The sequence below is a fragment of the Myotis myotis genome, unplaced genomic scaffold (assembly GCF_014108235.1).
Source record: "Myotis myotis isolate mMyoMyo1 unplaced genomic scaffold, mMyoMyo1.p scaffold_m19_p_7, whole genome shotgun sequence".
NCBI lineage: Eukaryota > Metazoa > Chordata > Mammalia > Chiroptera > Vespertilionidae > Myotis > Myotis myotis.
In genome coordinates this window covers 28544631-28571506 of record NW_023416379.1, presented here as the reverse complement: position 1 = coordinate 28571506, position 26876 = coordinate 28544631, and the positions used below count along the sequence as shown (strand labels likewise).

Genomic DNA, 26876 nt, shown 5'->3' with positions numbered 1-26876 from the left:
AATAGTCACGGGGACGTAAAGTACAGTACAGGAAACTCAGTCAAGAATATTGTAATAACTATGTATGGTGCCGGGGGGATGGGGGTTCTAAGTTTTTCAGGGTTATCTAATCACTGGGTTGTACACCTGAAACTAATATAATATTGTACATCAACTGTGATTGAAAAATATATTAAAATTTAAAAAACAAAACTTTTAATGGCAGGAGAGTACAACTGCATCTACATCTAATTTATCTCAAGTGATATACATCATTTCTTAGCAACAGGTGCCCTTTTCTTCACTCCCATTCTCCTTCCGATTATTGAGTCCTAGATAAGACAGATTTCCCCTGATTGCCACCATTTCCTGTGATATTAGAGCTCTACGTGTTTATCCATTCCCCCTTTCGGGAAAATTGTTCCCTTCCAAAAAAGTGTCAGTTACTTGTTTTCATGTAAAAGAAACATCCCCATCTTTCCCTGAAATAGTCTGCTTCGACTCCATCACTATTTGCAGTGTTTTCTTACCTGGTTTTGTGTGTGTTTGATTTTAATTTGAACTGGATCCTTCAGGTTCTGGACGGTAATGTTTCCAATACTGCATGCCATCACATAACTCACTAAGGTGCCTTTCTTGGTCTCTACATCCTTGTAAAGAAAAAAAAAAAATGTGTATTAGTCAAAAGTACACACTTTCATTCCGCTGTTCCAAAATAAGCAAGCTGTCAGCACTTTTTACACTTAAGATCTTGAATTATAGAACATCCTGTTTATAAGTTCGAATCGCTGCCTTTCCTGAAAGGGCTTTGCTATTTCCCTTATTATAATAAATACATTTGAGAGAACATTCTCAGCCAGCGCAGCAGGCGACGGCCATAAAACTTCATCTTGACGGCTGTGACAGACGCCAGCCAGTTACCATCTGAAACAATGCACCGCCATAAATAATATAAACTCATAAAAAGCTGTGAAACAATTAGGTCACTTCCCTAACCTAGAAAACAGATGAAGTCGTTTTCCTTTGGAGAAGCATGAAGAAAAGATGTTGTGGAAAATAAAAACCAATTCATCTTTCACACCCGGGCTGAAAGCTGGACGGGTTTACTGATGTGCCCTACATGTAATGGGGTAAAGCTCCATTCAGACCGTCCACCTTCTCTGACTCCATACTTGCTGCGGCTTCCACTTCAGAGACAAGGTTGCCAGGAACCCAATTAGCGAATCTGAGCAAAACGATTGGGACCACAGACTCTCCAGCGAGATACCTCAACTTTCTTCTTCCCCTTGTGTTTCTTGTCAAACCTCCTGAAATTCCCTATTGCAGTTTATAAACACGGTTGTTTTGGAATAATTATAGGATTTCCTCTATGCCAAATGAATCTCAGCATCTAGAATATAACTTTTTATTACTTTTGTGTGGTCACTCTCAATAGGTCGGCTATTGTTTGGGGATACTCGACCTTTCCTTTAAAAAAAACAAACCTCAAATTTTGTTCACTATGTGAAGAGAGAAGCATAGAACCCTTAAATTTGCTTTACTCTGCTATGCATTCCCTTTAAAAAACAAACATATATTTCCTAACAAAAACAGTGACAGGGAAATGCCAAAGGAGAAGGAATAGATGGTATGGAGAAGGTAAGTCCTAAATCTTTCCTGCTGGGCTCAACCTGCCCTCTAAATCGACAACCCCCTGGCCGAACCACCATTCACATTTTGTGATACCTACTGCATTTTATGTTTTGTTTTAAAGGTGACATTACTGTAAGCCTCAAATAATTTTCACAAATGCAGGTTTTTTTGGTTTTTTTTGTATTCATAGCTATTAAATCCTTCCGAGTAATGACGGGTAATTACATTTTAATCTACTCAAAAATTTTATAAAGCTTGCTCCTAACACATTTACTGATAAATTTTTAAAGTTTGGTGATGAATTACTGTACATTATTCCATGTTATTCCTTTTACTTACTGGTGGTCTACTTTGCCGTTGCTCCACACATGACATGCAGGGCAGACCTGTTAGAAACCAGTCAAGTCTCCTTGAGACTGGCCACTTTCTCTTACATAGGTCTCTCTGTTTGATAGACACTGGTATCTTCAATATAATAGATAAGTTTTTTTTTTAAGGGCTGAGTAAAATTGCCCTAGATGGGGTTGTGCTTTCAAAGGCAATCAGAGGTCACCAGTGTTTGCTGGCAGTGGACTTCCTAGTATCTAGAAATGATGCCAATAAAAATGATAATATGTGCTTAGCACAATGCCACCCCAATCTGGGAATGTGTGAAGGCCAAAGTTCATTGGAAATACTAATGGGAAAACTGATTAAAGCCAAGAATGCTGCTCATTATGTAAACAGTGCTTCCTGTTGAATTAAAACAAAACAAAACAAAACAAAACCTTTCCTTTGGCACATGATTTCTTTAACTCTGAAGATCTAAACTGTTGGGGAGTTTTTAAATAAAATATTTAACAAAAGGAATGGTAAAGAGTAACTTCTCCATAAATTCCATTTATACTTGCATCATGCAAGTCTTAATCTAATATCTGATTTATTAAAAATATTTAATGAACACATCTATTCATAAGCATGCAATTATCTGTAATCAAATAAAAAACTTAACATGTTTCCTTTTTCAAAATATAGTAGGTTAATTTTTCTACGTCATGATACAGTTCCATGGAAGCTAAACTTTTATTTCCCTTTAGAGCAAAGGAACTCAATTTGCAACGGAAAAAATAACAGTTTAATGAATACTTACCTGAAAAAGTCCAGTTTTATTGAAGAAAGTAAACTGTGCTCTTTTAACTAATACAGAATTTTCTTGACTTAAGTTCTCAAGTAAGTTTAGAGGCAAAATTACAGAAGCCAATGGATCCATATGTCTGCTCTCAAAATCCATCTGTCACACACAGGGATAAATTGGTAGAGTAATCACCATGAAATCACAATGATAATTTATTGCAAGTATCACCTTGGCTAGGATCAGGGCTGCCCTTGCCCTCCACCTGTCACTGCCCTCCTGGTGAATCCCCTATGGACAAAGGCATGCATCTCACTGGTTTTCCCATATGTAGCAAAACAGGAAATGCATGGATTTTAACTAAGGCAACTGAGAAATTTAAAAATCAGTTAACATTTCCAAATATAAGAGTTAGATTTACATTAATATATATTTTTAAAATATATTTTATAGATTTAAGAGAGAGAGGAAAGGAGGGAAAGGGGGAGAGGGAGGGGGAGACAGAAACATAGATCAGTTGCCTCATGCACGTGCCCTGACCAGTATCAAACTCACAACCCAAGGATATGCCCTAATGGGAATCTAACTGTGCACTTTTTGGTGCACAGGATGAGGCACAACCTACTGAGGCACTGCAGCCAGGGTGACAATAAATTTTGAGCTTTCTCAAAACATGCAGTGAAAAACAATTACCAAAAAAAAAAAAGAGTTGATTTGTTTGATTGTTAAGAATGAGTATCACCGCATAGAGAAGCAGTTGAAATTTTATGAACACTTGGATGCCATTTTTCCTGAGCCCACAGATCAGGCCAAAGAGTGTTTGCGAGCAAATAGACTTGGAATGAGACTGAGGCTGACCGAGTTTTCACTCTTAAAATGTCAAATAGGGTTACCCTGAAGAGCCCCGAGTCTAAAGCAGAATAAATTCTGCCTCACATCCAGATTTGTAAATATTTTATCTTGGCTTTTCTCCACAGTTAAGAAGTATGCCATGCCACCGTGTGTCTTCCCATGTTAAGGGCACTGTTTCAATTCTTGCATTTGCCCACGTGTCTAACACTGTCTAGCACACCGTAGACACTTAAACATTATTTGCCCAAGTGTCACTTGAGCAGGTCAGATAGGTTTCATTATTCTGGCCCTAGCTTTCCTGTCCAACCTCACTATCACCTGCCTTCCCAACCTTCCACATCATTGGTTCTCAAAGCACGATCCTCAGACCAACGGTATCGGCCATACCTGGGGACGCATTAAAACTGCAAGTTTTTGAGATCCACCTTGGGACAATTAAATTAGAATCCCTGGGAATGGGATCCCACCCTCTGTTTTGACAAGTTCTTCAGGTTTCTAATTATAACCCTCACCTGGGAACGCCACTGGCAGAGAATACACCATGCTTCTTCCCACTTTTGGGCCCGTAATAAAGTTCTTTCTTCTTGATGAACTTATTCCCAATCCCCTTTCCCAACAGGGTGGACCCCACTAGTGCTTTCATACTTAGTTCTGCTATCACCTGAAGGTAAACTGCCTGCCTCTATCATCCAGGTTCTGAAAGTATATTCCCTCTATGTGGCCACATACCGTAGTTGGCATTCCAACTTGCCTGCCATCCCTCAGACCAGCGTCTCCTTGAAGAGCAACTTGTAGGTGATCATAAAGTTTTAATCTATCTAATTAGTTAAAGAAACTACTAGCTCATACCTGAAAATATGACTCATTATTTTTTGGAAGACTGATGCTAAAATTTAAAACTTCACTAGTCTCTGGAGATAGGGATGATATTCCAAGAGCCAAATTCCGAGTTGTAATATTCACATGTGGTGTGCTGTTTAGGTCTATCTTGAAAGCCAATTCATCAATTGTTTTTAACGCTCTAAAGAAATGACAAATAATACCACCATTAAGTGACATGTTTTAGGTACCTGCACACATGATTTGTTGCCAGACAAGATACAAGCCAAAAAATAATTGTGTATTTATGTCTGATCTCACAAAATTACCCAAACCACAATAATAGCACTTAATACACAGAATCATAGTGATAAATACATCCTCAAGAGAAAAATATAGGCTTTAAGGAAAAATCAACAATTAAATCATACTAAACAAAGTCTGATTTTTACCTATTTTAGTCTTTCTTTCCTCATTTAAAGAATATGTGTCCTATTCACAACTGAGTAAGAATCAAAGAAAATAATGTGTAAAAGTATTTTTTGAATTACAAAAAACTGTAAAAAATAGTTTGTAATTATTATGTAGCTAAGGTAAGTTATCTACATAATAATTCATTTTAACAAATATATAATTTTGATCAAAGAAATTTCATTGAAAGGAAGGAAATAGGTGAAATTAAGTATCTTAATAGCAATATCTTAAGTAAAATAATTAGAAAAAAAATAAATTATATAAAAATAGGTGCATTTTCTCCCTTAGACTTTTTCATTTCAGAAGTACAATAACATGTCTGTGGTAATTCTGTACCACAGTTCATAGGAGAGTGACTCACACTAACCAAGTTATACCTTAAAGTTGTGAGTTGAGTGTTTCTTAAGTGTCTCCATTACAAGCAAAAAAAAGAGAGGGGGGGGTGCTATAAATGAATATTTGAGATAATTTATTAATCTATTGAAGTAAACCCAGTTAACATTTTTCAGATGCAAATGACATACTGATTATGCTTTTCTGGGATTATTTAATATTTTGCCAGATGATAATCCTAATATTTTTGTAAATTATATAACTAAAAAAAAAAATAAGAAACTTCGAAGTTCACTTTGTGAATGATCTTGGGAAATATCAATGGATCTTCTAGAGATTTAAATGATGAGATCTGGGCAAAAAGCTTTCAGATATGTGAGAAATTATATAACAACACATGCACCCAAAAAAAATTTACTCTCCAGAAAAAACTTACTCATAAGATGACTCAATCAAGTCACTGTCTGAATTGGTTAAGATATTAGAAAATATATTCATTATAGTTGAGCCAAGAGTTATATCAATATTTTCTTCTTTATTCACAAGTTTTTTGACCTGTTCTACAATGTTGGTAATATTGGCCGAGTTTAAGGTCTGTCCATCACCAGTTAAATTTAAAATCTGATTGGCAACTTCATTTGCTTCCCCTAAAAAAGACAGAAAAAACAACATATCAAGTTTTACCTATTTTTTAAAATCATTTCCAGGATAAAAAAAAAGTATGATATTTAACTTCATAGTTTAAGCAGCATATCAAGTTTTATGTGTATACCCCCTTCTAACATTCTCTACAGAGCAATAATATTTCTTCACACACAAACTAACTTCTTTCTTTAGTAATACACAAATTGTGCCCTTAAGCACATATTGGCGAGACCAATATTCACATATAGTTCTAATAGAAATGGACCCAGAATAAATGATTATTTGCTATTTAAAATAATACAAAACTATAAAACATTGATATGAATATCAATGTGTATATTATTTTTGTTTTCTCTAAAAATGTTAAGCAGTTTTTAGAATGACTACAACAGGAAATCAAAATGAGAAAAAAAGTATTTTTTACCTTAAGTAAGTGAAATTTATCATTTGCTAGCTTTTAATATTACAATAGTATCACTGGGAGAAGACATGCCTGAAGAGGATGAAAACCATGAAATATGAGGTCATTTCCATTTGTCTTTGAGAACCGAAGAAAATCATTCACTTACTTGAACAATTGGAAATATCAGGATCCCCCCAGTAGATTAAAGATGTGTTGGAAAGGTCACGATAACTATGAACCAAAAAAAAGTATTTCAAATATTTGGCATAAATGACATAACTGACAAAATTAGGTAATGAAAAGTTTTAGAATTTGCCTTGATATCTATGTGTTTCATTTGAAAATAAAAGTATAATATACTGAAATTAAACTCCTCAAATTAAATTCTTATTGGGAAAAAAATCAAGTGCATGACTCATGGAAACAAAACACTAGCAAGAGCCTGTAGGCTAATCTAGGTACATCAGGTTACTAAGGCTAAAGCCATATTTGCTAATATGGGTCAAGTACTGCTTTAAGAACTTTCCAGGTAAATCTGACATTGATTTCACATAACTCTGTAAAGCAGTCCACATTTTATAGATGAGAACACAGACTAAAATAAGTCAAGGGATTTCCAAGGTCTCAACCAGGAAGAGGCAGAGCCATGCTTCACACTCAGGTCAATGTCTGCAGACCCCTTGTCCTCCTACCATGTGTGAAAGACAGTAGTAGGAGCAAAGTTTCTGTTTCCGAAGCCCCCCACCAACAAAACCCTAATCTGGAGTGCGGTTGAGGGTGAAGAACTGGATTTGATTTGTAGTTGACCTGTGGTTTCTGTTAAACATTCAGGGAAAATCTCTACCCTGACAGCCCCCATTAGCAAACTGCCCTGACCCAGATCCTATCTTCATTCCCTCTTTGGCTGCCTCTTCCCTCTCCAACAATAGCTATCCCAGGTCGTTAAAAAAGTCTTGGAATTTCACATGCATGGCCAAAGGCTGTCAGCTAGCTTGGTTCATCCATATATAAGGTGCTTTGCTCTAGAGATACCCTCTGGTTTCCAAATGCCTCCATCTTTCTTTGGAGAAGGCTAAATTCAAACGTTGCCTGGAGTAAAAACGCTTTTATCGGTAACCTGCCTCATCCTTACCTCTCATGGAGGTTATCATTTTGGCACACATAGAGATTCTTGCCCTTCTTTCTAAACAATAAACAATGCCTGGGAACTTTGGTGCAACATGTGGAACCCTGGGAAGGTATGATGATGTGAACTTTGCTGGCAAAAGTCAATGAAGGTATTACCAGGTCCGTGAAGCATAAAAGCCTGGCTTCCCTGGACAACGGTGCCTGTATTCAGAAGGCAGGATGACTGGCCAGTAAAAGCCTTTGGGTTTCTCCTCCGCAGGACATGTGCCTATGTGAAAATAAGAACCAACATGAGAAACATTAATCTATTCTTTGAAGTTAGAGGTGCAAGATGACAGCAAGATAACAATGCTGCTAATTAGGTATTTATTTCATGTACCACCAAATTACTAGATTTTTGTGTTCTGAATTTGTAAAAATCTGAAATTAGAAATTTGGAAAAATAACCATTTACTCCATTTCAGATGCAAAAATTATTACAGATTACACAACCACCAAATAAAACCATACACTTAAGAAAATATATCACTCTAAAGGAAATCATTAGCAGGTAAAATGAGTACAATAAAGGTCTATTAAAAAAACACTATATAAAATGAAAACAGTCCTGAAAACTTTGAAATGTAAATTCTCCTCTGATCTTTTTTCAAAGGGGAAAGCCTATAAAATAATGTCATCATTGAGTTGTGGGATATTTTCTGGATATGTCTCTAGCTGCTTTGAAAGCATCTTCTGCCTATTAGTTTGCTGGTGGAATGGCAAGAAGAACCTGTGTGCCCTAGCCGGCTTGGCTCAGTGGATAGAACGTTAGCCTGCAGACTGAAGGGTCTCAGGTTCGATTCTGGCCAAGGGCACATGCCTGGGTTGCGGGCTTGATCCCCAGTGAGGGGTGTGCGGGAGGCAGCCGATCAATGATTCTCTCTCATCATTGGTGTCTCTATCTCTCTCTCCCTCTCCCTTCCTCTCTGAAATCAATAAAGAAATATATATATTTTTAAAAAAGAAGACACCTGTGTCCACCGCCACACATCTTACACACATGCCTCCATCCTCAAATCATCCCACCTGTTGTTTGAAAAATCTCTCAATAAGTGCCACACTATAAATGATTCAAATTCTACAACTTAAAAAATATCAAAAGAGTCCCACTGGTGTTGCTCAGTGGTTGAGCATCGACCTGTGAACCAGGAGGTCATGGTTTGATTCCCAGTCAGAGCACATGCCCGGGTTGCATTGCGGGCTTAATCCCCAGTGGAGGGCATGCAGGAGGCAGCTGATCAATGATTCTCTGTCATCATTGATGTTTCTAACTCTCCCTTTCCCTTCCTCTCTGAAATCAATAACAATATATTTTTAAAACACCAAAAGAAAACCAATATATTGATAACAATGACAACAACAAAATCTTGTATTTCATTACTGAAAAAAAGTGGAAAGTTATACCATACTGCTGGGAACCAGTACTGCAGTCACCGATTGAACATTTAAAATGACTTTCCCACCTATATTTGGAACCTTAAAATTGTCAAGGGTTAGCCTATTTTTTTTTCAATTAGTAGAAACTTTTCTTAACAGATCCACTTGCAGTAAAACAATAAAGTATAGGATTTAAAATAAGTGGTATAAATTACATGTCAAGGTCTCCAGAGAGAGTTGTTCTGGGGTTCCTCAGCCTTGGAAGACAGAGTAAGGCCTGTCCTCACAGGGATCCTTCATCATATATAAACTACCATTCGTCAAGCTACTTCTTTGTGGAGACATCTTTGTGTGAAAGGGCAGCATCTGTACCCACCCCACCCCCAAGAAGCCCCGTTTGTAAATAAGCAAGCATTTTCCCAAAGAGGCTCAGAAACTGTTGATGATGATGACAATGACGATTTGTGTTCTTCCATTTTTGTGAGTTCTCTATAACTGTGTAAGTTGACGCATTAGAGATGGGAGGTTCCTGGTAGAAGGGAAGATGCTTGCTTCTTTATTACACTGTGTCTGGCCTCAGTTATAACCATGGTCCCAGAGACTGAGGAATACTAGCTTCCCCCACTTCAACCTCCTGTGTGTGTATAAGGCCAAGTGTCAAAGTTTTTTTTTTTTTTTGATCTCTACTAATGTACCTAATCATAATATAGTTATCACAGAATAACATTCGAATAAGCCTTAGCTGGGTAGCTCAGTTATTAGAGCCTTGTTCTGATAGGCCAACATTGTGGGTTCAATCTCTGCTCAGGGTACATATAAGAAGCAATCAATGAATGCATAAATAAATGGAATAACAAATCGCTGTTTCTCTCTCTCTCTCTCTCTCTCTCCCTTTCTAAGTTTACTAGTACTTTCTACTGTCCACATTTTTGATCATTTGCTTTTCATAATATTACTATCAAGATACCTAGAGTACTGCAGACATTAGAAGACCATACATAGAGTGGTGGCTCAACGGCGGTAACATCTATTTATACATGGATGATGACAGAAAAGGCTTTATAGAAGAGGTGACTCTGGGTTCTCCTTAAAACTAGGTAGGTGATGAGCAGGTGGATGGTGAGAGTAGAGAAGAGCAGCATGAGTAAAGACAAAGGAAGGAGGCACAGCATGCTGGGGAATTTCAAGCAGTACCACGTGTGTGGTTGAAGCTTAGGCTGTGTATGGTGTCTAGATAAGAATTGAATCTAAGCCCTGGATAACTCCCAGATTTCTGGCCTATTCCTGCAAAGTAGTGTCGTTAATAAAGACAGAAAACATAAAAGAAGGAAGTGTTTTATGATAAGAAATTACCTTTTTTAAGATTTACCTCATTCGTGCTCCCACATGCATATATAGACACACTCTTTATTCCTAAAGTTGAAGCCAATTCTGCTCAAGACTCTCCTGGCATTGTGCTCATACCCTTAGTATTTTCATAATACATCCCTAAAAGAGAGTATAAACTCTCCCCTGCCTCTTTCATTTCTTTAGATTCATAGGCATCGAGTTGATTTCTTTTACGCTAACCATGTCATCCATTTGTTACAATATCACCACTATGATAAGTTTCATCATCAGAAAAAAATAGCTTTAAATAAGGAAACAACACACATAGGAAGAATATTTCTGTTGTTTCAATTAAACCTGAACATATAATCATGTAAAATACATATAATAAAAAAATTAAAGGCACTTACCCACTTGCCTCACGCTCACTGTATATAGTCTCAAGCCCTCATCCAGGGACTCATTATTTTTTAAGAGCTTCTGCTGAATGACTTTTCCTTCTAAATTCAGATTGTTGGTAGCATTGTAAACCAGAAGGGCCCAAATCGCCAACCTAGGGAAACATTGTAAATAGAACTGTTGTTGGGTTGGCTGTTTTTATGTAGAAAAACAGAACATTTGGATATGGCAGTAACAGGGATGACCATAAAGTGCTGACACTAAAAAGATATTCCAAGGCACACAGAGACTTCTATTGCTGTATAAATGATAATGTCAAAAATATCTCAATGTAAATGGATTTTACAGGATATTACTTTATAATGCTCATATATCACATCACTCCATTTCTTTTTTTATCATTTAAACTGACTTTTTAAAGTGTATCTTTATTGTTGAAAGTCTTACAGATATCCCCCCTTTTATTCCCACTGACCCCCCTCCACGCAGCACCTGCCACACCATCCCATGCCTTCACTTCACTATTGTCTATGTCCATGGGTCATGCATATATGCATATTTCTTTGGTTAATCTCTGATTTTTTAAAAAATGATTTTTAATAACCCGTTTCTTTTGCAAAACACTCTTAGTAATACTTTATAGAAACATGCAAGAAAGGAACATATGGTTAATTTTAGTTTCTTTATAGCCAAAAATAAAGTTTGTCAGAAAAATTGAATTTCAACAATCTGACTACACTGATCATTTGACTTTTGAAATTATTCGTGTGTTACAATTTCTCCAGAATTGTGATAACTGATTTTCCATCACAATGGAATATTTGCAAATACTTTGCATGGTGAAAAGTTACAAAATAGAGTCAGTGATTGACCAGTATATTAAGAAGTTTATAGACTTTGAATGTTTTAAAATATATATATACTTCTATGGGAAACAGAGATGTATCCTAAAAGTCCTATCCAAACTTTTGGCTCTATAATTTGAAGTAATATAATTTTTGGCTGAACTATAGTCACAGCCATAGTCAACAGCAGAAATAAAAACTATTAATTTAACATTGAGGGAAAATTAAATGACATTATTTTGTCAGGTAGAAGAGAAATATTTTCCCTTATATGTGAAAACTCTGGGTTTACAACAGAACTTTAATCTTTGTATTCTGAGGAGAAATGAATAATATGACATAAGTCACTATATTATCAATATCAGTGACTGTCCACATGCCAAAGTCACTGATTTCAAAATAACTATGAAGCACTCAATAGAGCAACACTGTAGATTTTATTTATAAAATTCTGGGGGTACCAATAAAAATGAAAAAATCAGAGTATTAATATATTTGTGGTGCTAAAAAGAAAAAGTAAAATCTTTGCTATTGAAGGTTAGGGGAAATTAAAGAAGAGTTCTATTTTCCCCCTAAATACCTGTACTAATCTCAAGGACAAAATGCTCTACTGTTTTCATAATTCACTTTGAAGGGCTATTTATCTCCAAAATGATGTACTGCTTAATGTTCCTGTATAAGACACATTTCAAGATGATTCAAACACAGATTTGAGTGAACTGGCATAATAGTTTTTAACATGGCTTATTAAAAAAAAGTAACCATTGATTAAATTATCATTGAAAAATAAGTTTTGCCACTCCAGTTACTGAGAACTTCAAGTTGGGATTGTGACCTTATACTTCCCTTGAATATTGAGAACATAATTAGCACAATGTATTGTTGAATACCCAATTCAGCAATTCAAGAATGAGCACATATTGTTACAGGTCTTATCTGGATTGTTTTCCTCTCTTATCCTGAAAACTAAAACCATTTTGTAGCTCTACAAAGTCAAGTTCTATCTGTTGTTAGCATCAATCATTCTTTATTTGAATAAACCAGTCTCTTTGGCTTTGGCTTCCTGTCTGTCTAGGCAATGGGAGTGTGATGGTGTTATCTGAAGCTCTGTCTGTGTTAAGTGTTACAATCAAATTGAAAGGAAAGTTTGGGGGGAAAAAAGGGTATGTGTAAAACTAGTAGACTATGGTTTTAAGAAAACTATGAGAGACTATAAAGGTTTATTAAGAGCATTAGAAAGTAGGAAAAAAGAGGGGGTGGGAAAAAGTATGAGAATAAATTTTCAAACAACGTCAAAAGTTCATACCAAAGAAAAACTAAATGTGTGGATTTTCCTAGATACACTGTCATAGTTCACTCTCCCTATAATTTCCTGTGAAGTTACCCAGTGGTTTGACAGGCAGGAAACCGAGACTCGGTGATTTTAAATTTCTTTCAAGCAAGAGTTTCTGAGGTGTTGACATATACTATTGTTGGCTGACTGTAGTACTGTCAGGTAGTGGAAGAATTACAGTAAATGAACTAAAGAGGGCAAGGCTGACCCCCTAACAGAGTCTACTATTGGTGATACCCAAAACTAGGGTGACCCTAAGTGCTAGAGAGTAACCAGCAAGGGATCCTGATCACTGCTGGATTCGCTAGTGAAGGCTCAATATGATCTAGCAATAAGGATTAGAGGAGAAGTTAATTGGCTAAATAGAGGAGAAACATCCATTAAGAATATAGTATTAAAATACATTACTCTAGCCCTCAGATCATAAAGGAAAATGAATTTGACAAAATAAAAACTTTCCCTAATCAGATGGTTCAATCTAGTCTGTTGAATATATACAGAAATGATAAGCTTCAAATATAACGTTAAAGAAATTTTTTTTTTTTTAGTGTTGAACAGAAAAAGAACAAGAAAACTTGCTGGTTAACTCTCATATGAAATTTCATTTTTATCTTCTTATAATAATAATATGTCACCTGAAAAGAAATTTTATTCCATCATTATGGTTGTAAATCCATAATTTAAATTCAGTCGATTGAAACAGAGCAAGACTTATATAAACTTTTGCTCTTCTAGTAATTACTTTTAATTCTATGGAGATGCAAAATAGTACATAAACATAATTAAATTTATTCCATTTAGGAGGTTAGGTTGTTTTTCAGTATATGTCATTCTGAATTGCTGGCTTTTTTATATGCCAACTGATTATATACGGTGAATTATCCATTAAATTATCTGCCTGTTTAAGTCATGATCTTTATATAAGTTTAAAATGGAGACTTCAGAAAATTAACTGATGGTTTCAAATGAAAGACATATTTTGGCACCTATTGCCCATATTATTATATGATGCTATCATACATAAATGCCTTATTTTAAAAAAGCTAAAACAATTTTATTTTTCTTTGAAGGTATCTTTGAAATGAGATGTAAATGGTTACTGTAAAAATAAAACTGGAAATAATAAACTAATAATTCATCCATTTTAAATATCCTACTTCTGAATTATTTTTCATCAGATGTATACTTGTATCCATTCTGCTATATTAAAGTTTCAGCTATAAGAAAGATAGTAGTGTGCATTAATGATAAAGAAATATTCTAAACGTGCTATGTGATTAAAATGTTTCTCTCTTATCTTACTGTTTTAATTTCTCTACCAGAGAGTTAAACAGAGGGCAAGAGGCAGGGTGTTATACGTTCTGTAAGACTTTCTCAGTGTTACCTTTGATCAGTCCCAATGCTTCGCTTGACTTTAATCTTGTCTTCTCCTGAGGTCAGGTGTAAACTATAAATAAAAATACGTAGATTCATTATCATCCTATATGCTATTACTACACCACAAAATTTGAGGAGATGAAAGAAAAAAGCAGAATGTACATTCTAAGGCAGTATTTCCAAATGTGTGTTCTGAGTAGTTCTAGTTTTTTTCATATGCACATGACAAAAACTAGCTGCACAGCCAAATAAGCTAAGCAACTATGTTCCCTTGCTTTCTTTTCAAGGTACACATGCATGTTAGTATAATACTAAAGCATCTGAGATATACAGAGTGGCTTCAGATTATTTACTAATGTACTTCCTGAACTCATTTGACCAATTGATCCCTTTCTCTGTGTTATTGTGTCTCTTGGGTACATAGAATATATGCTTAGGGTTCACAAAATACATTTTAGAAAAGCTAATTTTAGTATAAAACTGTGAAAACAAGGTCAGAGGAGCATATATGGGTGCAACTATTTGCTTGAGCTTTAGTGAAGTATTTAAATAGAAGAGTGAGAGATAATTTTGAAAAGTTAGGTTACAATCAGACTGTAGATGCCTTATCTTATAAAAAATGGTCTCCAAACTAGGGTGCATGCAACCCAGGGGATGCTCTAGATGGCTTCCTGGGTTCTGAGAAGAAACTAATATTTAATTATCGTCTTTTCAATTGTGGTACATTATAACATATAATATATTCATCAAGTAATACATACACACACACACACACACACACACACACACACACACACACAAAGCCTAATATGCAAAGTGTCTCCTCAGGAGTTCGCTATGACAAGCACTGACCACCAGAGGTGGCACAGAATGAAGGAAGGCCCCGGCCAGCAGCCAGAAGGCCCTGATTGGCCCTGATCGCCGGCCAGGCCTAGGGACCCTACCCATGCAAAAATTTCGTGCACCAGACCTCTAATGTATATATAATTTCTTTTAAAATCACAAATATATTTTGGGAGTACAGGCCAAATTTAAAAATAAAATGATTAGGATCCAAAATCAATAATTTTTTTTAAATTACTGCTGCAACACTGAAGCTTTTGTGTAAAGAAACAACATAATATAGAATTGTTGTAGAAAGATTATGAATATGGAACATGTGTGTATTGTGTGCTTGTGTGTGTGGGTATAATCAGAGAAAGATAGAGTAATATAAAATTAGATACTACTTTTTATTTCTCAAATAATTCATCCTGTCACTTACCTGATATTAACCACGTAAACAGTATAGTTCCAATTCTGGAAGGTTGAATTAAGCTGAAAAATACAACGGAAAAGGGTGAGTTTTGGTAAAACTTTTTAAAAAAATCTGAATCAAGTTTCTTTCCTCCCAAAAGATAAGTTGTTATTGGAATAAGACCCTGGGAAAATCCCAGAGAGCAAAAGGAGTGAAAGAAAGGTAAAGATAACAGTTACTACATCACTGTATGCTAAGAACTTTACAAATGCTCTTTTGACCCAAAACAACGAATGAGATAGGTATTATCTGCACCTGCTGCCTTTTCAATGAAGAAACTGAGCTTAACAGAGATGGAATAGCTTGCCCAAAGTTACCCAACTAAGAATGAGTAGATTCCAGATTGGAACTCAAGTCTGTCTGGAAACACTATGCTTTCCCCTCCAGCTCATATTATAATGGGCTGCCAAGTTAGTCCTAACACTGAGAACTAAGCTGTAAGAGGGAAGATGGAAATGATAAATACTTCCATAGTCTTCATTCAACAGACACCAAGGGGCAATGACATGCTTTCCTAGTAATTACAATCTCATAAAAATATTAGTACTAAGAAAAATTATGTCAACCGTATAAACCTTTAAATAAACAAGAAGTATATTCAACATTTTGGGAGCTATGTTAATTATTATTTGGTTATTTAACAGTCTTTTTAGGTCTCAGCACCAGACTTTTTAATGAAGCAATGATTCTTCTCATTATAAATAATCAATTTTCATTATGCATTGTCCAATACAATCTCAAAACAGGATTTCCTCACTGATGTGAAATTCTCTTATTTATATACCACTCCCAAAGGGTTTCTTTTTTAGGTCACTTCTCACATACACATTTAGCATTACTTGCAAACATTCTAAAATTAAATGTAAATTTTATGAAACTCTGGCAATAAAAGCTAACTTTTTATATTGTAATAGTAATAATATGAATCAGGGACACCACTTATATTTCCTCTGTTATCAAGTATCTGCTTTGGTATCATGCATCTTAAGCTGATAGTGTCCAGCAAAGCTTAGCTTCAGATGAGAATGAGCCTATGTTGAAAAGCATTCCTGAAATAAGTATAAATGTAAAATGATACCTCTCTAAAGCAGATTCTCCGTGAAAACTAATTTTTGAGATTCATAACATTAGATGTGGTTTATTTGGGAATGAAAATAAAGAGTTTTATCTTTTGAAAACACTCTGGCTTTAAAAAAAGAACCATGCTAGAAAAAAAAAATGGGATGCAATAATATACTCTTTCTGGCAAGACCGCTCTCTGTTTAGAAATGAAATATCTTCCAGTGTTTAAATTAATCACTAAAGTTAATGTGTCATTCCAAAAAGTCAACAGTAGCATTTTCTTCAACTTCTATTCAAGAATTTCACTTTTACCCCCAGTTTTGTAATAGAGTTGTTAATTACATACTATTATTTCCTGTGATCAACTTGTTTTAAAGGGTGTAACCTTTAAAAATAAGACTATGTTTTCCTATCACTCAAATATGTTACATGCATATAATATATTGTCACCACTACGTCTCAAAGAATGGTTTAACTCTCTTTTGCCACCAAGGACACATTTATTAGGCACCTATAAAAAACTATTTTTCTTACTTCAGAATGTATATCCAAGTGACTTTATTCACAACAGCTGTTTAACTGTAATAGGATTATACATAAAAAGTAGTTCAAAGTACCATAGTTTACCATAGATAGGAAAAATTAAAAAAAATAATGAAAAAATAACGAAAATCTGTGAAAGAAATTTTTTATACTGTATAAGGACGAAAAAAAAAACATATTAAAGTTTTTAAATTTAAAATTACAAAAATTTTCATCAATATAATACAGGTTAAATAAATTATACTGTAAATATGCATCAACTGATGCAAATAAATGACAGCCACATCATGGAACCCTATGCAGTGCTTAAAAAAAAAAGATAAAAGGAGGTCGGTGTGTACTAATGTTATAAATCTGGTAATAACAAAAATAAGAATGGTGTATAAAATATGTTACTTTTAGTGTAAAAGGGATAAAACAATCCTACTTTCTTTTATATGCACAAATTCTGGAAAAACCCAAGGAAAAAAAAAGTGATTTCCAGGTTCATCTCCATGTAAGCTACAAGGATAGGTGGAAGACTTTCATGATACAGTAAGTCCTTGCTTAAAGTCATCAATAGCTTCTGTGACTTTAAGCAAAATTATGTATAATGAAACTCATTTTACCATAGGCTAATTGATGTAAATAAGAATTAAGTATCTATGGCATCTCATCAGTGTTAGAACAAAATGACATGAATGAAATGGCATATTCGAGGACCTACTATATATCTTTTTATAACTTGTTTTTGATACAAAAATTCTCAAAAAATAATAAAATTTGAAATATACTTTTAAAAATAGTGCTGAAAATGCATGCACATTATAGCAAATAAAGATACCTACCAACACACATTTCCATTTGTGTGGCATTTCTCGTTTGGACATGAATAATCTATTAGGCTCAGTTTCTTGTCCTTTTTTTCAAATGCACTTCTCTTTCTATGCATAAGCATAATACCTCACGTACTTATCAATTTATACATTTATAATGAACAACACCTATGTACCAGCATCATCTGTGGATTGAGTTAGCCAAATAGCAGGGTCTTTTCCAGATTTCCAGAGGTTAACAGTATAAAAACAAAAAAGAAATTTTACAAGTTCACTTACCCATTCTGCCACCTTGTTCTGTACTTTGACCTCAGGGTGATGAAGGATGTTTTGAATCACTATGGAAATTCTATAGATAATTCCATCTGTCCATTAGAAATAGGATTTAGCCCATTAATTATATTTCAGAGCCATATAATTATTAAGGTAAATTTACAATCATATAATTTCATACAATTTAAAAGAAACATCTACACAGGTACAGAAAAATTGAGATTTTTTTACTTTATGTTCATTGACCTTTGCAACTTCTTAGAGTTACTGATTATACATATAGATAATTCATTCATTGCTCCTAAATCATCACCTGCACATTTCTTCCTATTTTTAAATTGTATAAATTTCTGATATCTATGATCTGTAAAGTAGTGACCCTTCATGTACACTTTGGTTTCTTGTAATAAGAACTTATCCTTTTCTTGTACATTATAAAGAGTTGGGCATGTGAACGTGAGTGGGATGATGGGCAGGCAGTAACTTGAAAAAGAACAGGCTTACACATATTTACTACTTCGGCCCCTTATTCTCCCTTTCCTTTCTTTCTCCTCCCCAACAAAGCTTTACTTCTACTAAGATATTGGTTTGGATTTCACTTATTTTTTTTTTCATCAAAATTTCAAGAATGTAGTCATTTGTACCAAAGTAGAGGGGGAAAAAATAATATTTTCAGAAAGAATTTCAATTGTACTACCTTGATTTAAAAATAAAACAATGTCAGAGAAAGTTCTTCTTTTTTTTTTGGGGGGGGGGCAATCTTTAAAGCAGTATAATACACACACACACTACACACATACACACACACACCAAACTCACCAGCCAGGACCTGCTAAATCTCTCTAGATGCTGGTTACAGGGCACCATGCTAAAATATAATAGGTTACTGAGAGAGAAAAAATTTTGAATCTCCTCTATAGTCAATCATCTTTCTTCATGTTTATGTTTTGGTATGTCTTGAGTAAAATATACATAGAAAATGTAGAAATATGTAATTAAAACAATGGTAAGAAATGGATTTAATAAAGATTTTGGGGAGCAGTACCAAAAAATTACAAAAAGTATTCCTCTCGAATCTACCAAAATGTAAATTGCTATCCAATTACTAAAGGAATGTTTTTCCAATCTATAGGTCAGAATCTTATGCAAAAAAAAAAAAAAAAATCACCACTCCAGATGTCATATAAATATATGAAATTGATACAGGTCCAAGTGAGATTAATTTATAAAGATTATGTTATTTTAGCTTCTAAAAGTCTTCAGTTATTTGAATGATCTTGAATTTGTATTCTCTTAAAAATATTCTGAATGGAAATATTGAGAAAGATATTTAAAATAAATAATAATTCGGACAAAAAGCCCTTTATACTCTAGATCTTATCATATCAAAACATGGACTTTCCAAGTGATTGAGAGGAAATTCAAATTGCAGAGGTCCAGGATTCTATATTTAGTTCAGATTCCTAGGGATCTTCTGTGAATGTTCCCTGATGCCAGTAGAGCAACTGAAAAGCTGCCACTAGATGGAGATCTAAAGCATGTGTTTGTTCCACAGTAGTTAGCAATCTTTCCCTCTCAGGAAAATATTACAAAATACTAATCATCAGTGTTTTATATCACTGACATTTCTGAAATTTTATAGAAGCATCCAAATAGTTAAGATACTTTTCTTTAAATTTTAAATATTTTCTACCTCACTTTTTTTCAGTTCACTGTTTTTATAAATGAGAAAGACATCTGAGGCAGACTAAATCAATTTATAAATATAGTACTCTCCTTAGAGTTACATTGCTGAAAGCAAATAAAATAAGTGAATATGCCAAAAAACCTAGCATCTTGTGTTACAGATTCTCTTGTGCTGTGGATCATTATCAAGTATTCTCTCTCGGAAGCCTCAGAATGTGGTATTTTTATAGTTAGCTGAAAGCTACTCAGCAGAGGCTACGTGTTATACTTATTTAAAAAAATCTGAATAATGTAGTTAACAATTAGTCCTGAGGAATGTCCAAGAGTGAATTGTCAAAACAAAATAAAATGTCCACCAAAGGGTTGGTGAAAGGGGTTTTGAGTTGCAGCAAAATAACTGGTTAAGCACAGCCAGTGCAGAAAATGCACAATGAAGACACTGATGCAGGCTTTTCCATGTCATCCTCGCAGTCTTCCCTATAAACGTTACAACTCCCACAGTGACTCAATAGAAAAGCTATTCACAAATCTTCATTTGTTCCAGAGACATCAAAAGATGAATGCTTTTTCCTAGTAATGGCACCCAGGCCAGAAAAATTCATGAGAGACATTTCTTTGGGGAAAAAAGTGTGTAAGAATATATCCATTTTTCAATTAGATAACACTTCTAGCCATGAAGAATATCAAACTACAAATTATTTTTTGCCATTACACATGATACTAAAAAATCTTATTCTTGTCTGGAGATCTTTCTCCAATTTAATTTTTCCTTTTTGTCTTTCTTAACACACTTTTTGGAGTTTCTTGGAAGATACAGAAATGACATACTTTACTCTATAGTCAAGGTTGTGAAATAGATTTGAAAAGTAGATTTTTTAAAAAAATCCTCACCGAGGATATTTTTAAAAAAAAATATTTTAGAGAGAGAAGAAAAGGGGAGAGAGAGAGAGAGAGAGAGAGAGAGAGAGAGAGAGAGAGAGAGAGAGAGAGAGGCGAGAGATAAACATCAGTTACCTCTCACAGGCACCCCAACCAGGGATCAAATACATACAACCTAGGTATGTGTTCTGACCAGGAATCAAACCCACCAGGGCTGAAAGGTAGATTTTAAAATATATATTTGAAAAGATAGATGTTCATTTATAAAGCAAATGTTATTTTAGATTCAAGTTTATTTCTTTGAACTAGTGATGAGACAATTACGATATGACAGTGGTATTTGTAACATGACTGGAGCCCTGCTCATCCTACACACACAATTTCTTTAAATACAGCTAGATTGATTGTTGGATCCATACAAATATCATGAGAGGATATTTTTTATTTGAGTACTTAAATGCATGTGAGAAACTAGAAGCAGTGTTACTATATCACTTGTAAGCTAGGTTTTTAGAACCGTAAAGACTAACAAAGGTATTTCCTTACTTGGGTTGCTGACCTCACAAAAGTTTAACACATAGTAGCACTGGAGTGATGCTGCAAGAATAGAAAATGTAATTTTGAATGGAAAAAAAAATTAATCAAAGAGCTTTTTTGGGAATATAATAGAAAAGGCTAAAAGTTATATGTGAAAATAACTAGGTTATCCAGTAGTTCCTGAAATATCTGTGAAAAGTAGCTTAAAAGATAAGATTTTCTTAGTATATAATCTGAGGTATCATATCAAAGTCCTATTGAAAAAACCAAAAAAAATTCTTGACACAGAAAAACAGGAACATTTCACAAAAGTGGGAAAAGAACATTTAATTGATATATTGAAGAAATATGTCTGATTGTTAACCAATTTCAACCCCTCTCCCCTCTCTGTTGATGAACATAGTAAAACTCTTTGGTAGTCCAGAGTTTAAGAAAGCAGGTAAGGTAGAAAATAGATTTGACAGTTTGCTGATCTTTCTTACAGTGAACAAAATAAATTCTCTAATACAGGGTGGGCAAAAGTAGGTTTACAATTGTGAGTACATGAAACACTGAGTTTATTCATGTATCATTATTATTTATTAATTACTCTATTATTTTCCATACGAACAACTTTAAACTACTTTTGCTCCACTCTTATATCAGATCATAGGCCTGAGAATGTTCACTATGTCAGATTCTCAAGGAATAAAAAAAGTGCATCGGAAATTGTTGGCAGTATGTGAATGATCTTAGATAGTCCAGGACATGACATCAAATCCCACTTATTCACAAGGTGAACAAGTAATTCTCTTCAATTATTGCAAATTTGACTACATCAAAGAAAAAATCTTACTTAGATTATCATCTATCTCTAACTGTTACTCTCCCTTTTAAAAAAAGACAAGAAAGGCTTTGGGGGCTGAGATGTGAGAAAGCAATAGGATATAGGAAGAATCCAATTACATTGTTTTCATTATATTTATTTTCACTTCTTTTTTAAAACCAGTGGTTATGCTTTAATTCTACAACAGTGATATCAATTTTTCCATCCAAATAAAAATGTTTAAGCAAAAAAAAGTGAGCCAATTTAGAAAAAACCTATGAAATGGATAATAGAGATGGTTCAAGGATGCGATTAAAAGATGGTATACAAATTTGAGTACACAATTTTGAAAATATTTCTACTACATGATAACCTATGAATATTTTTAAATATTTTAAAATGCTAAGATTACATTTTTATCAAGAATCATCTGAATTAGAATATTTTTCTTAAATGTGGTCACCAAACCATTTCAATTGACTTTAACATCTGCTTGCTTTGTTGAAACTCCAATAAAGGCTATGACGCAGAGAGATATGGAGTAAACAAGGCTCTCTTCAAGAATGTCAGAAATGACACGACTGGGTGAATACAGCTCTACTCCACCAAGTCAAGGACTCTGAAACATCATATAAATGTTCTTGGGCAGTAGAGGATGTGCCAGTCCTGGAGGGAGAATGCCACAGAGGCTCTTTGTATGTTCATACAAAGAACGAAGTACTTCGTTAGAATTATAATATTCCCATCTACTGGCTGGCGTCCATATGAAATATGCACTGGAAACTTCAGCTGCTGTTGCTTTCTTGGGGGTTGCTGGAATTTTTGCCCCATCATAAATCTCCTTGGTGTAACTACCAGAATAACCATAAACACTTCCCTGAATCGATGTCTTTATAACCCTTTACATTTCATGTAAAATATTCCATACTTCCAATTTAAACGTTCTTACAGAGGAAGTTGATGTAACCCCAAAGCCAAAAGAAAAAATTAACTATGTATGTTTCTTTTCTCTGGGTTTTGGTCCCTGGTGATACATTAACAGATGTCTTGGCCTCACAACTTAAATTATTGGAGTGAGAAAATCTCTTTGTTTCTAATACCTCATGATTGAAAATATTACTGTATTTGAGGCTATGGTGTAGTCACCTGATTGGAATTTCTCTTTTTCAGAAGAAACTAAAATCATTTACTCTGAATTACCAAAAAGCTATGTATATGGTCCATATAGGAAACTGTTTGATTTATGATTTAGTTGATAGACGATCATATTCTCATCATTATTGGTCAACAAATAAAAACATAGAGCCAATTATTACCATGTAAAGTAATTTAAATGTCACAAATATTTAAACATAAAGTTGGCTTTAGTGAAAAGTTAAATTATTAAAAGTAGATTTTTAAAATTATAAAACCCTTTAGAAAGTAGTTTCCTGAAGAGAGTAATCTAACAAAAGACCATGAAAAAAATGTTTTTTTCTGCTGTCTCTAGCATAATATAAATTCATTCCTTTTTCATCAAATGAATTTCTCATAAAATTTCCTTTGAAAGAAATTTTAGCTAAAAGTACAAATGAGTGGTACTGGAAGTGAACTCATTCCACTGGTTACTAGAATGAGGAACTCAAGAGAACCAAGGGATTATATTTATTTTACTAGTCTTGCAAATGTACCAGTTGATTCCAATAATAGAAACTTTGTTGAAACATTAGGTATTTCCACCCTGAGAATACAATTTTTAATACATCAGACATATTACAAATATAAAAGGTAGTTTCTTACCATTCCTTTGTTTATCGATTCTATTAGTAACAGGCATGTTAGTGGTGACAGTAGGTGGTGTAGTACTAGGAGAGCTTACAGTAGCTGCTAACAAAGATGAGAAAAATGTAATTTTGCAAGGAGCACATGGCAGTTAATATGGATGAGCAACCTATAATTAATTCATGACACTACTGGAGAAGGAATGGAAACTATGTCTTCCCATTAACTACAACAGACTCTGAGGTTGTAAAGCAATGCTTTCTATGGCACAGTAAGAATCAGTTCACATGGCCTTTGGCATCACATTGCAATAGTCTGGATCTGGCACAGAGGAAATGGAGAAAGGGCATTTAGATTCTAGACCTATGTCTGCGATTAACAGGTGGATGACCACACTGTGAATAAGGAAACCTTTACAGAACTCAGTTTCCTAAGTTTGTAAAAGTAAAAGGTTAGAGGAGACAGTCTCTATCGCACCAATCAGCTAGAAAATGATCTAAACTAAGTCAGTCTTCCTGATTCACTAAGAACAGAGAAATGAAATCTCAGAGAAAAACATATTTCTCCTTGAGAAGATGAAATAAAAAAAAAATGAAAGAATAAAATGTAGCCGAAACCGGTTTGGCTCAGTGGATGGAGCGTCGGCCTGCGGACTGAAGGGTCCCGGGTTCGATTCCGGTCAAGGGCATGTGCCTGGGTTGCGGGCACATCCCCGGTGGGAGATGTGCAGGAGGCAGCTGATCGATGTTTCTCTCCCATCGATGTTTCTGGCTCTCTATCTCTCACTCCCTTCCTCTCTGTAAAAAATCAATAAAATATATTTAAAAAAAAAGATATTTTTTAAAAAAAGAATAAAATGTATAGACTGAATCAATCATTTATAGATCCCAATAACTTTACTGAACAGTGATGGACAAAATGGATTTCATAAGGACAAGCCTAGGAGGAAACATTTTCAAAGCATTATGTCATAGATATGCTTCTGATATTACTAAAACTCAAAGATGAAATCCTTATGTAATGCTTTGAAACTATTTTTCTATGGAATTCTGAAGGAGATATACAGGGTTGGGCAAAAGTAGGCTTACAGTTGTGAATACATGAAACATAGAGTTAATAAAGCTACTGTAATAATCATTACCTTCATGTCTTTTTCCATTCAAACAATGCTAAACCTACTTTTGCCCTACCCTGTATAAGTAGTAGAAACACTAAACATATAATTTTCCTTTAGTTTATCTTAGGGATAAATTAAAACATTTGTATTAATGTACATTCATATGGACAATAAACATTTGTTATGTGTTTCATTTTTTAAAATTACCTAAATTTAAGTAATTACCTTCTAAGGGATCTGTAGAAAATACCAAACTTCTTGTTTCAAAATATTCTTTCTTAACTAAAAAATTTTCCATTTCCAAGTGATATGTAATATTTAAGAATGGGGATTCTTTCTGAATTCTTTTTAAAAAAATGATGAAGTCAGTTATATTTATCTTAATGCAAATGGCATTAATAAACAGGAAAATGTTTTGTTTTGTTTCTTGTCATTTAGGACACAGGGGGGTGGATAGCTGGGCATCTGGCCCTGTGACCCAAGGAATCAGTACTATAGGTATCTCAGATTAAAAGAAAAAATAAGTAAATTTAAAAACCTTTAGATCTTGAACTAGGCAAAATTATTTTTTTCTGTGTCAGATAATTACTTTTAAACTACACTGAGTTTATGGAAACCACTTAATACTTTTATTTTCATAAGGTACTCATTGATAATAATATCAGGAATAATCCCTCAGAAAGGAAACAAAATAATAATGAATTAAAACCCCACTTCCACATTGGAACCACAGAAGACACCTTTAGTTTCTATTCATTTAGTCTAACCCAAGTCACTTTCATGCTATGTTCCTCCTAATAAGAGATCCAGCTTTTACAAATGGCATGATCATGATTCTTAATGCGGTATATCGAACAAAGAAGTATTTAATAGATTAAATGAATGAAAATGGGTCATGTAAATTAGGAACAGCGATAATAAAATTAAAGCAAATATATGTTTAAAACATTCAGGACTTTAATTATGTATTATTTAGCATGCAACTGTTTAGTCCATAATATATCATTAGAATGCTGGCATAATGTAGTCACCATGCATTATAATAACTAATAAAATTATATTAATATTAGTTTAGTATGACTAATTTTATTTCAATATTTAAGTTACATTGCACCTCATAAATTGCCCCATAGCCTTGTCTTAAATGTAACTGAATATTCAACTTAATTTTTCCTCTTGCTTTTTAAACATGAATACTTTTTCAAGACATTGTATGACTGTATTTATACTGGACCTTTGCAATATTCTTGAGGAGACATAGAGGGGAAAAATGAAAACCCTTGGTTAATAGCATATAATCATTCACATTTAAAAAACTCAGTGCTTTATGGGAATGTGGCCATCCAGTCTGTGAATGCATTCTTTCTCCACACTGTACGTACTGTGCACCCACGCAACTAAAACACATCCAGAAATTCTTCTGTTTTGCTGGTTTCTGACTTCCCAAGAGAAAATTAAGATACAAATCAAAACAATAAAAATGCCATTATCCTAAATAGCAAGAAGAAAACAGAGAGACTCCAGAGGACAACGCTGGCTCCCTACCTTGGCAGAGGGTCCCCAAATCGGCACAGTTGGCTAGTTCTGCTGCTGGGAGCGGGACCAGGTAGGAACCTTGATCAACACAGAAGGTTATATAAGTTTGACTTGTGTACAAGATTTAATATTATCCAGAAAAAAAACAAACATGAGTCATATGTTTGGTATAACAGGAGCAGCCCTAAAAGCATCCTCTAATAATACTCCAACATTAAGAGAGTCTCTTAAAGTCTGTGTGTCTTAATTTCTGCACATGTAAAACCAGGTTATTGAAATATCCCTTAAAATCTTTAACTCAACTTATTGGCCATCCACATATGAACGGAAAAGTTTGTGTAAAAAATCCAGGGCCTTTTCACATAATAAATTATACAGCTCTGGTGGAAATCTGTACAGATGAAATAATATACACATCAAGATAAGTTTCAAAACTAAACTTGGCTATTAATACGCATAATATGCATTTTGTTGCTAGCCACTAACAGAT

The 26876-nt window shown here is 34.3% G+C and overlaps 1 protein-coding gene across 6 annotated transcripts in view; it reads right to left on the bottom strand.

The window, feature by feature from the left end:
• ADGRG6 (adhesion G protein-coupled receptor G6) overlaps positions 1-26876 on the bottom strand; it is a 134598-nt gene that overhangs the window by 30711 nt on the left and 77011 nt on the right. For 2 of the 6 annotated variants that reach the window (XM_036317445.1, XM_036317442.1), the window contains exons 5-16: positions 26396-26464; positions 23752-23838; positions 18072-18157; positions 15340-15392; positions 14083-14145; positions 10532-10674; positions 7533-7644; positions 6415-6479; positions 5637-5847; positions 4424-4595; positions 2741-2881; positions 510-629 (exon numbers count right to left, since the gene is read on the bottom strand). In XM_036317445.1, the coding sequence (XP_036173338.1) occupies positions 510-629; positions 2741-2881; positions 4424-4595; positions 5637-5847; positions 6415-6479; positions 7533-7644; positions 10532-10674; positions 14083-14145; positions 15340-15392; positions 18072-18157; positions 23752-23838; positions 26396-26464 (1322 nt within the window). The remainder of the gene's footprint in view (positions 1-509; positions 630-2740; positions 2882-4423; positions 4596-5636; positions 5848-6414; positions 6480-7532; positions 7645-10531; positions 10675-14082; positions 14146-15339; positions 15393-18071; positions 18158-23751; positions 23839-26395; positions 26465-26876) is intronic. The other 4 variants (XM_036317446.1, XM_036317443.1, XM_036317444.1 and 1 more) reach the window with 2 other exon arrangements.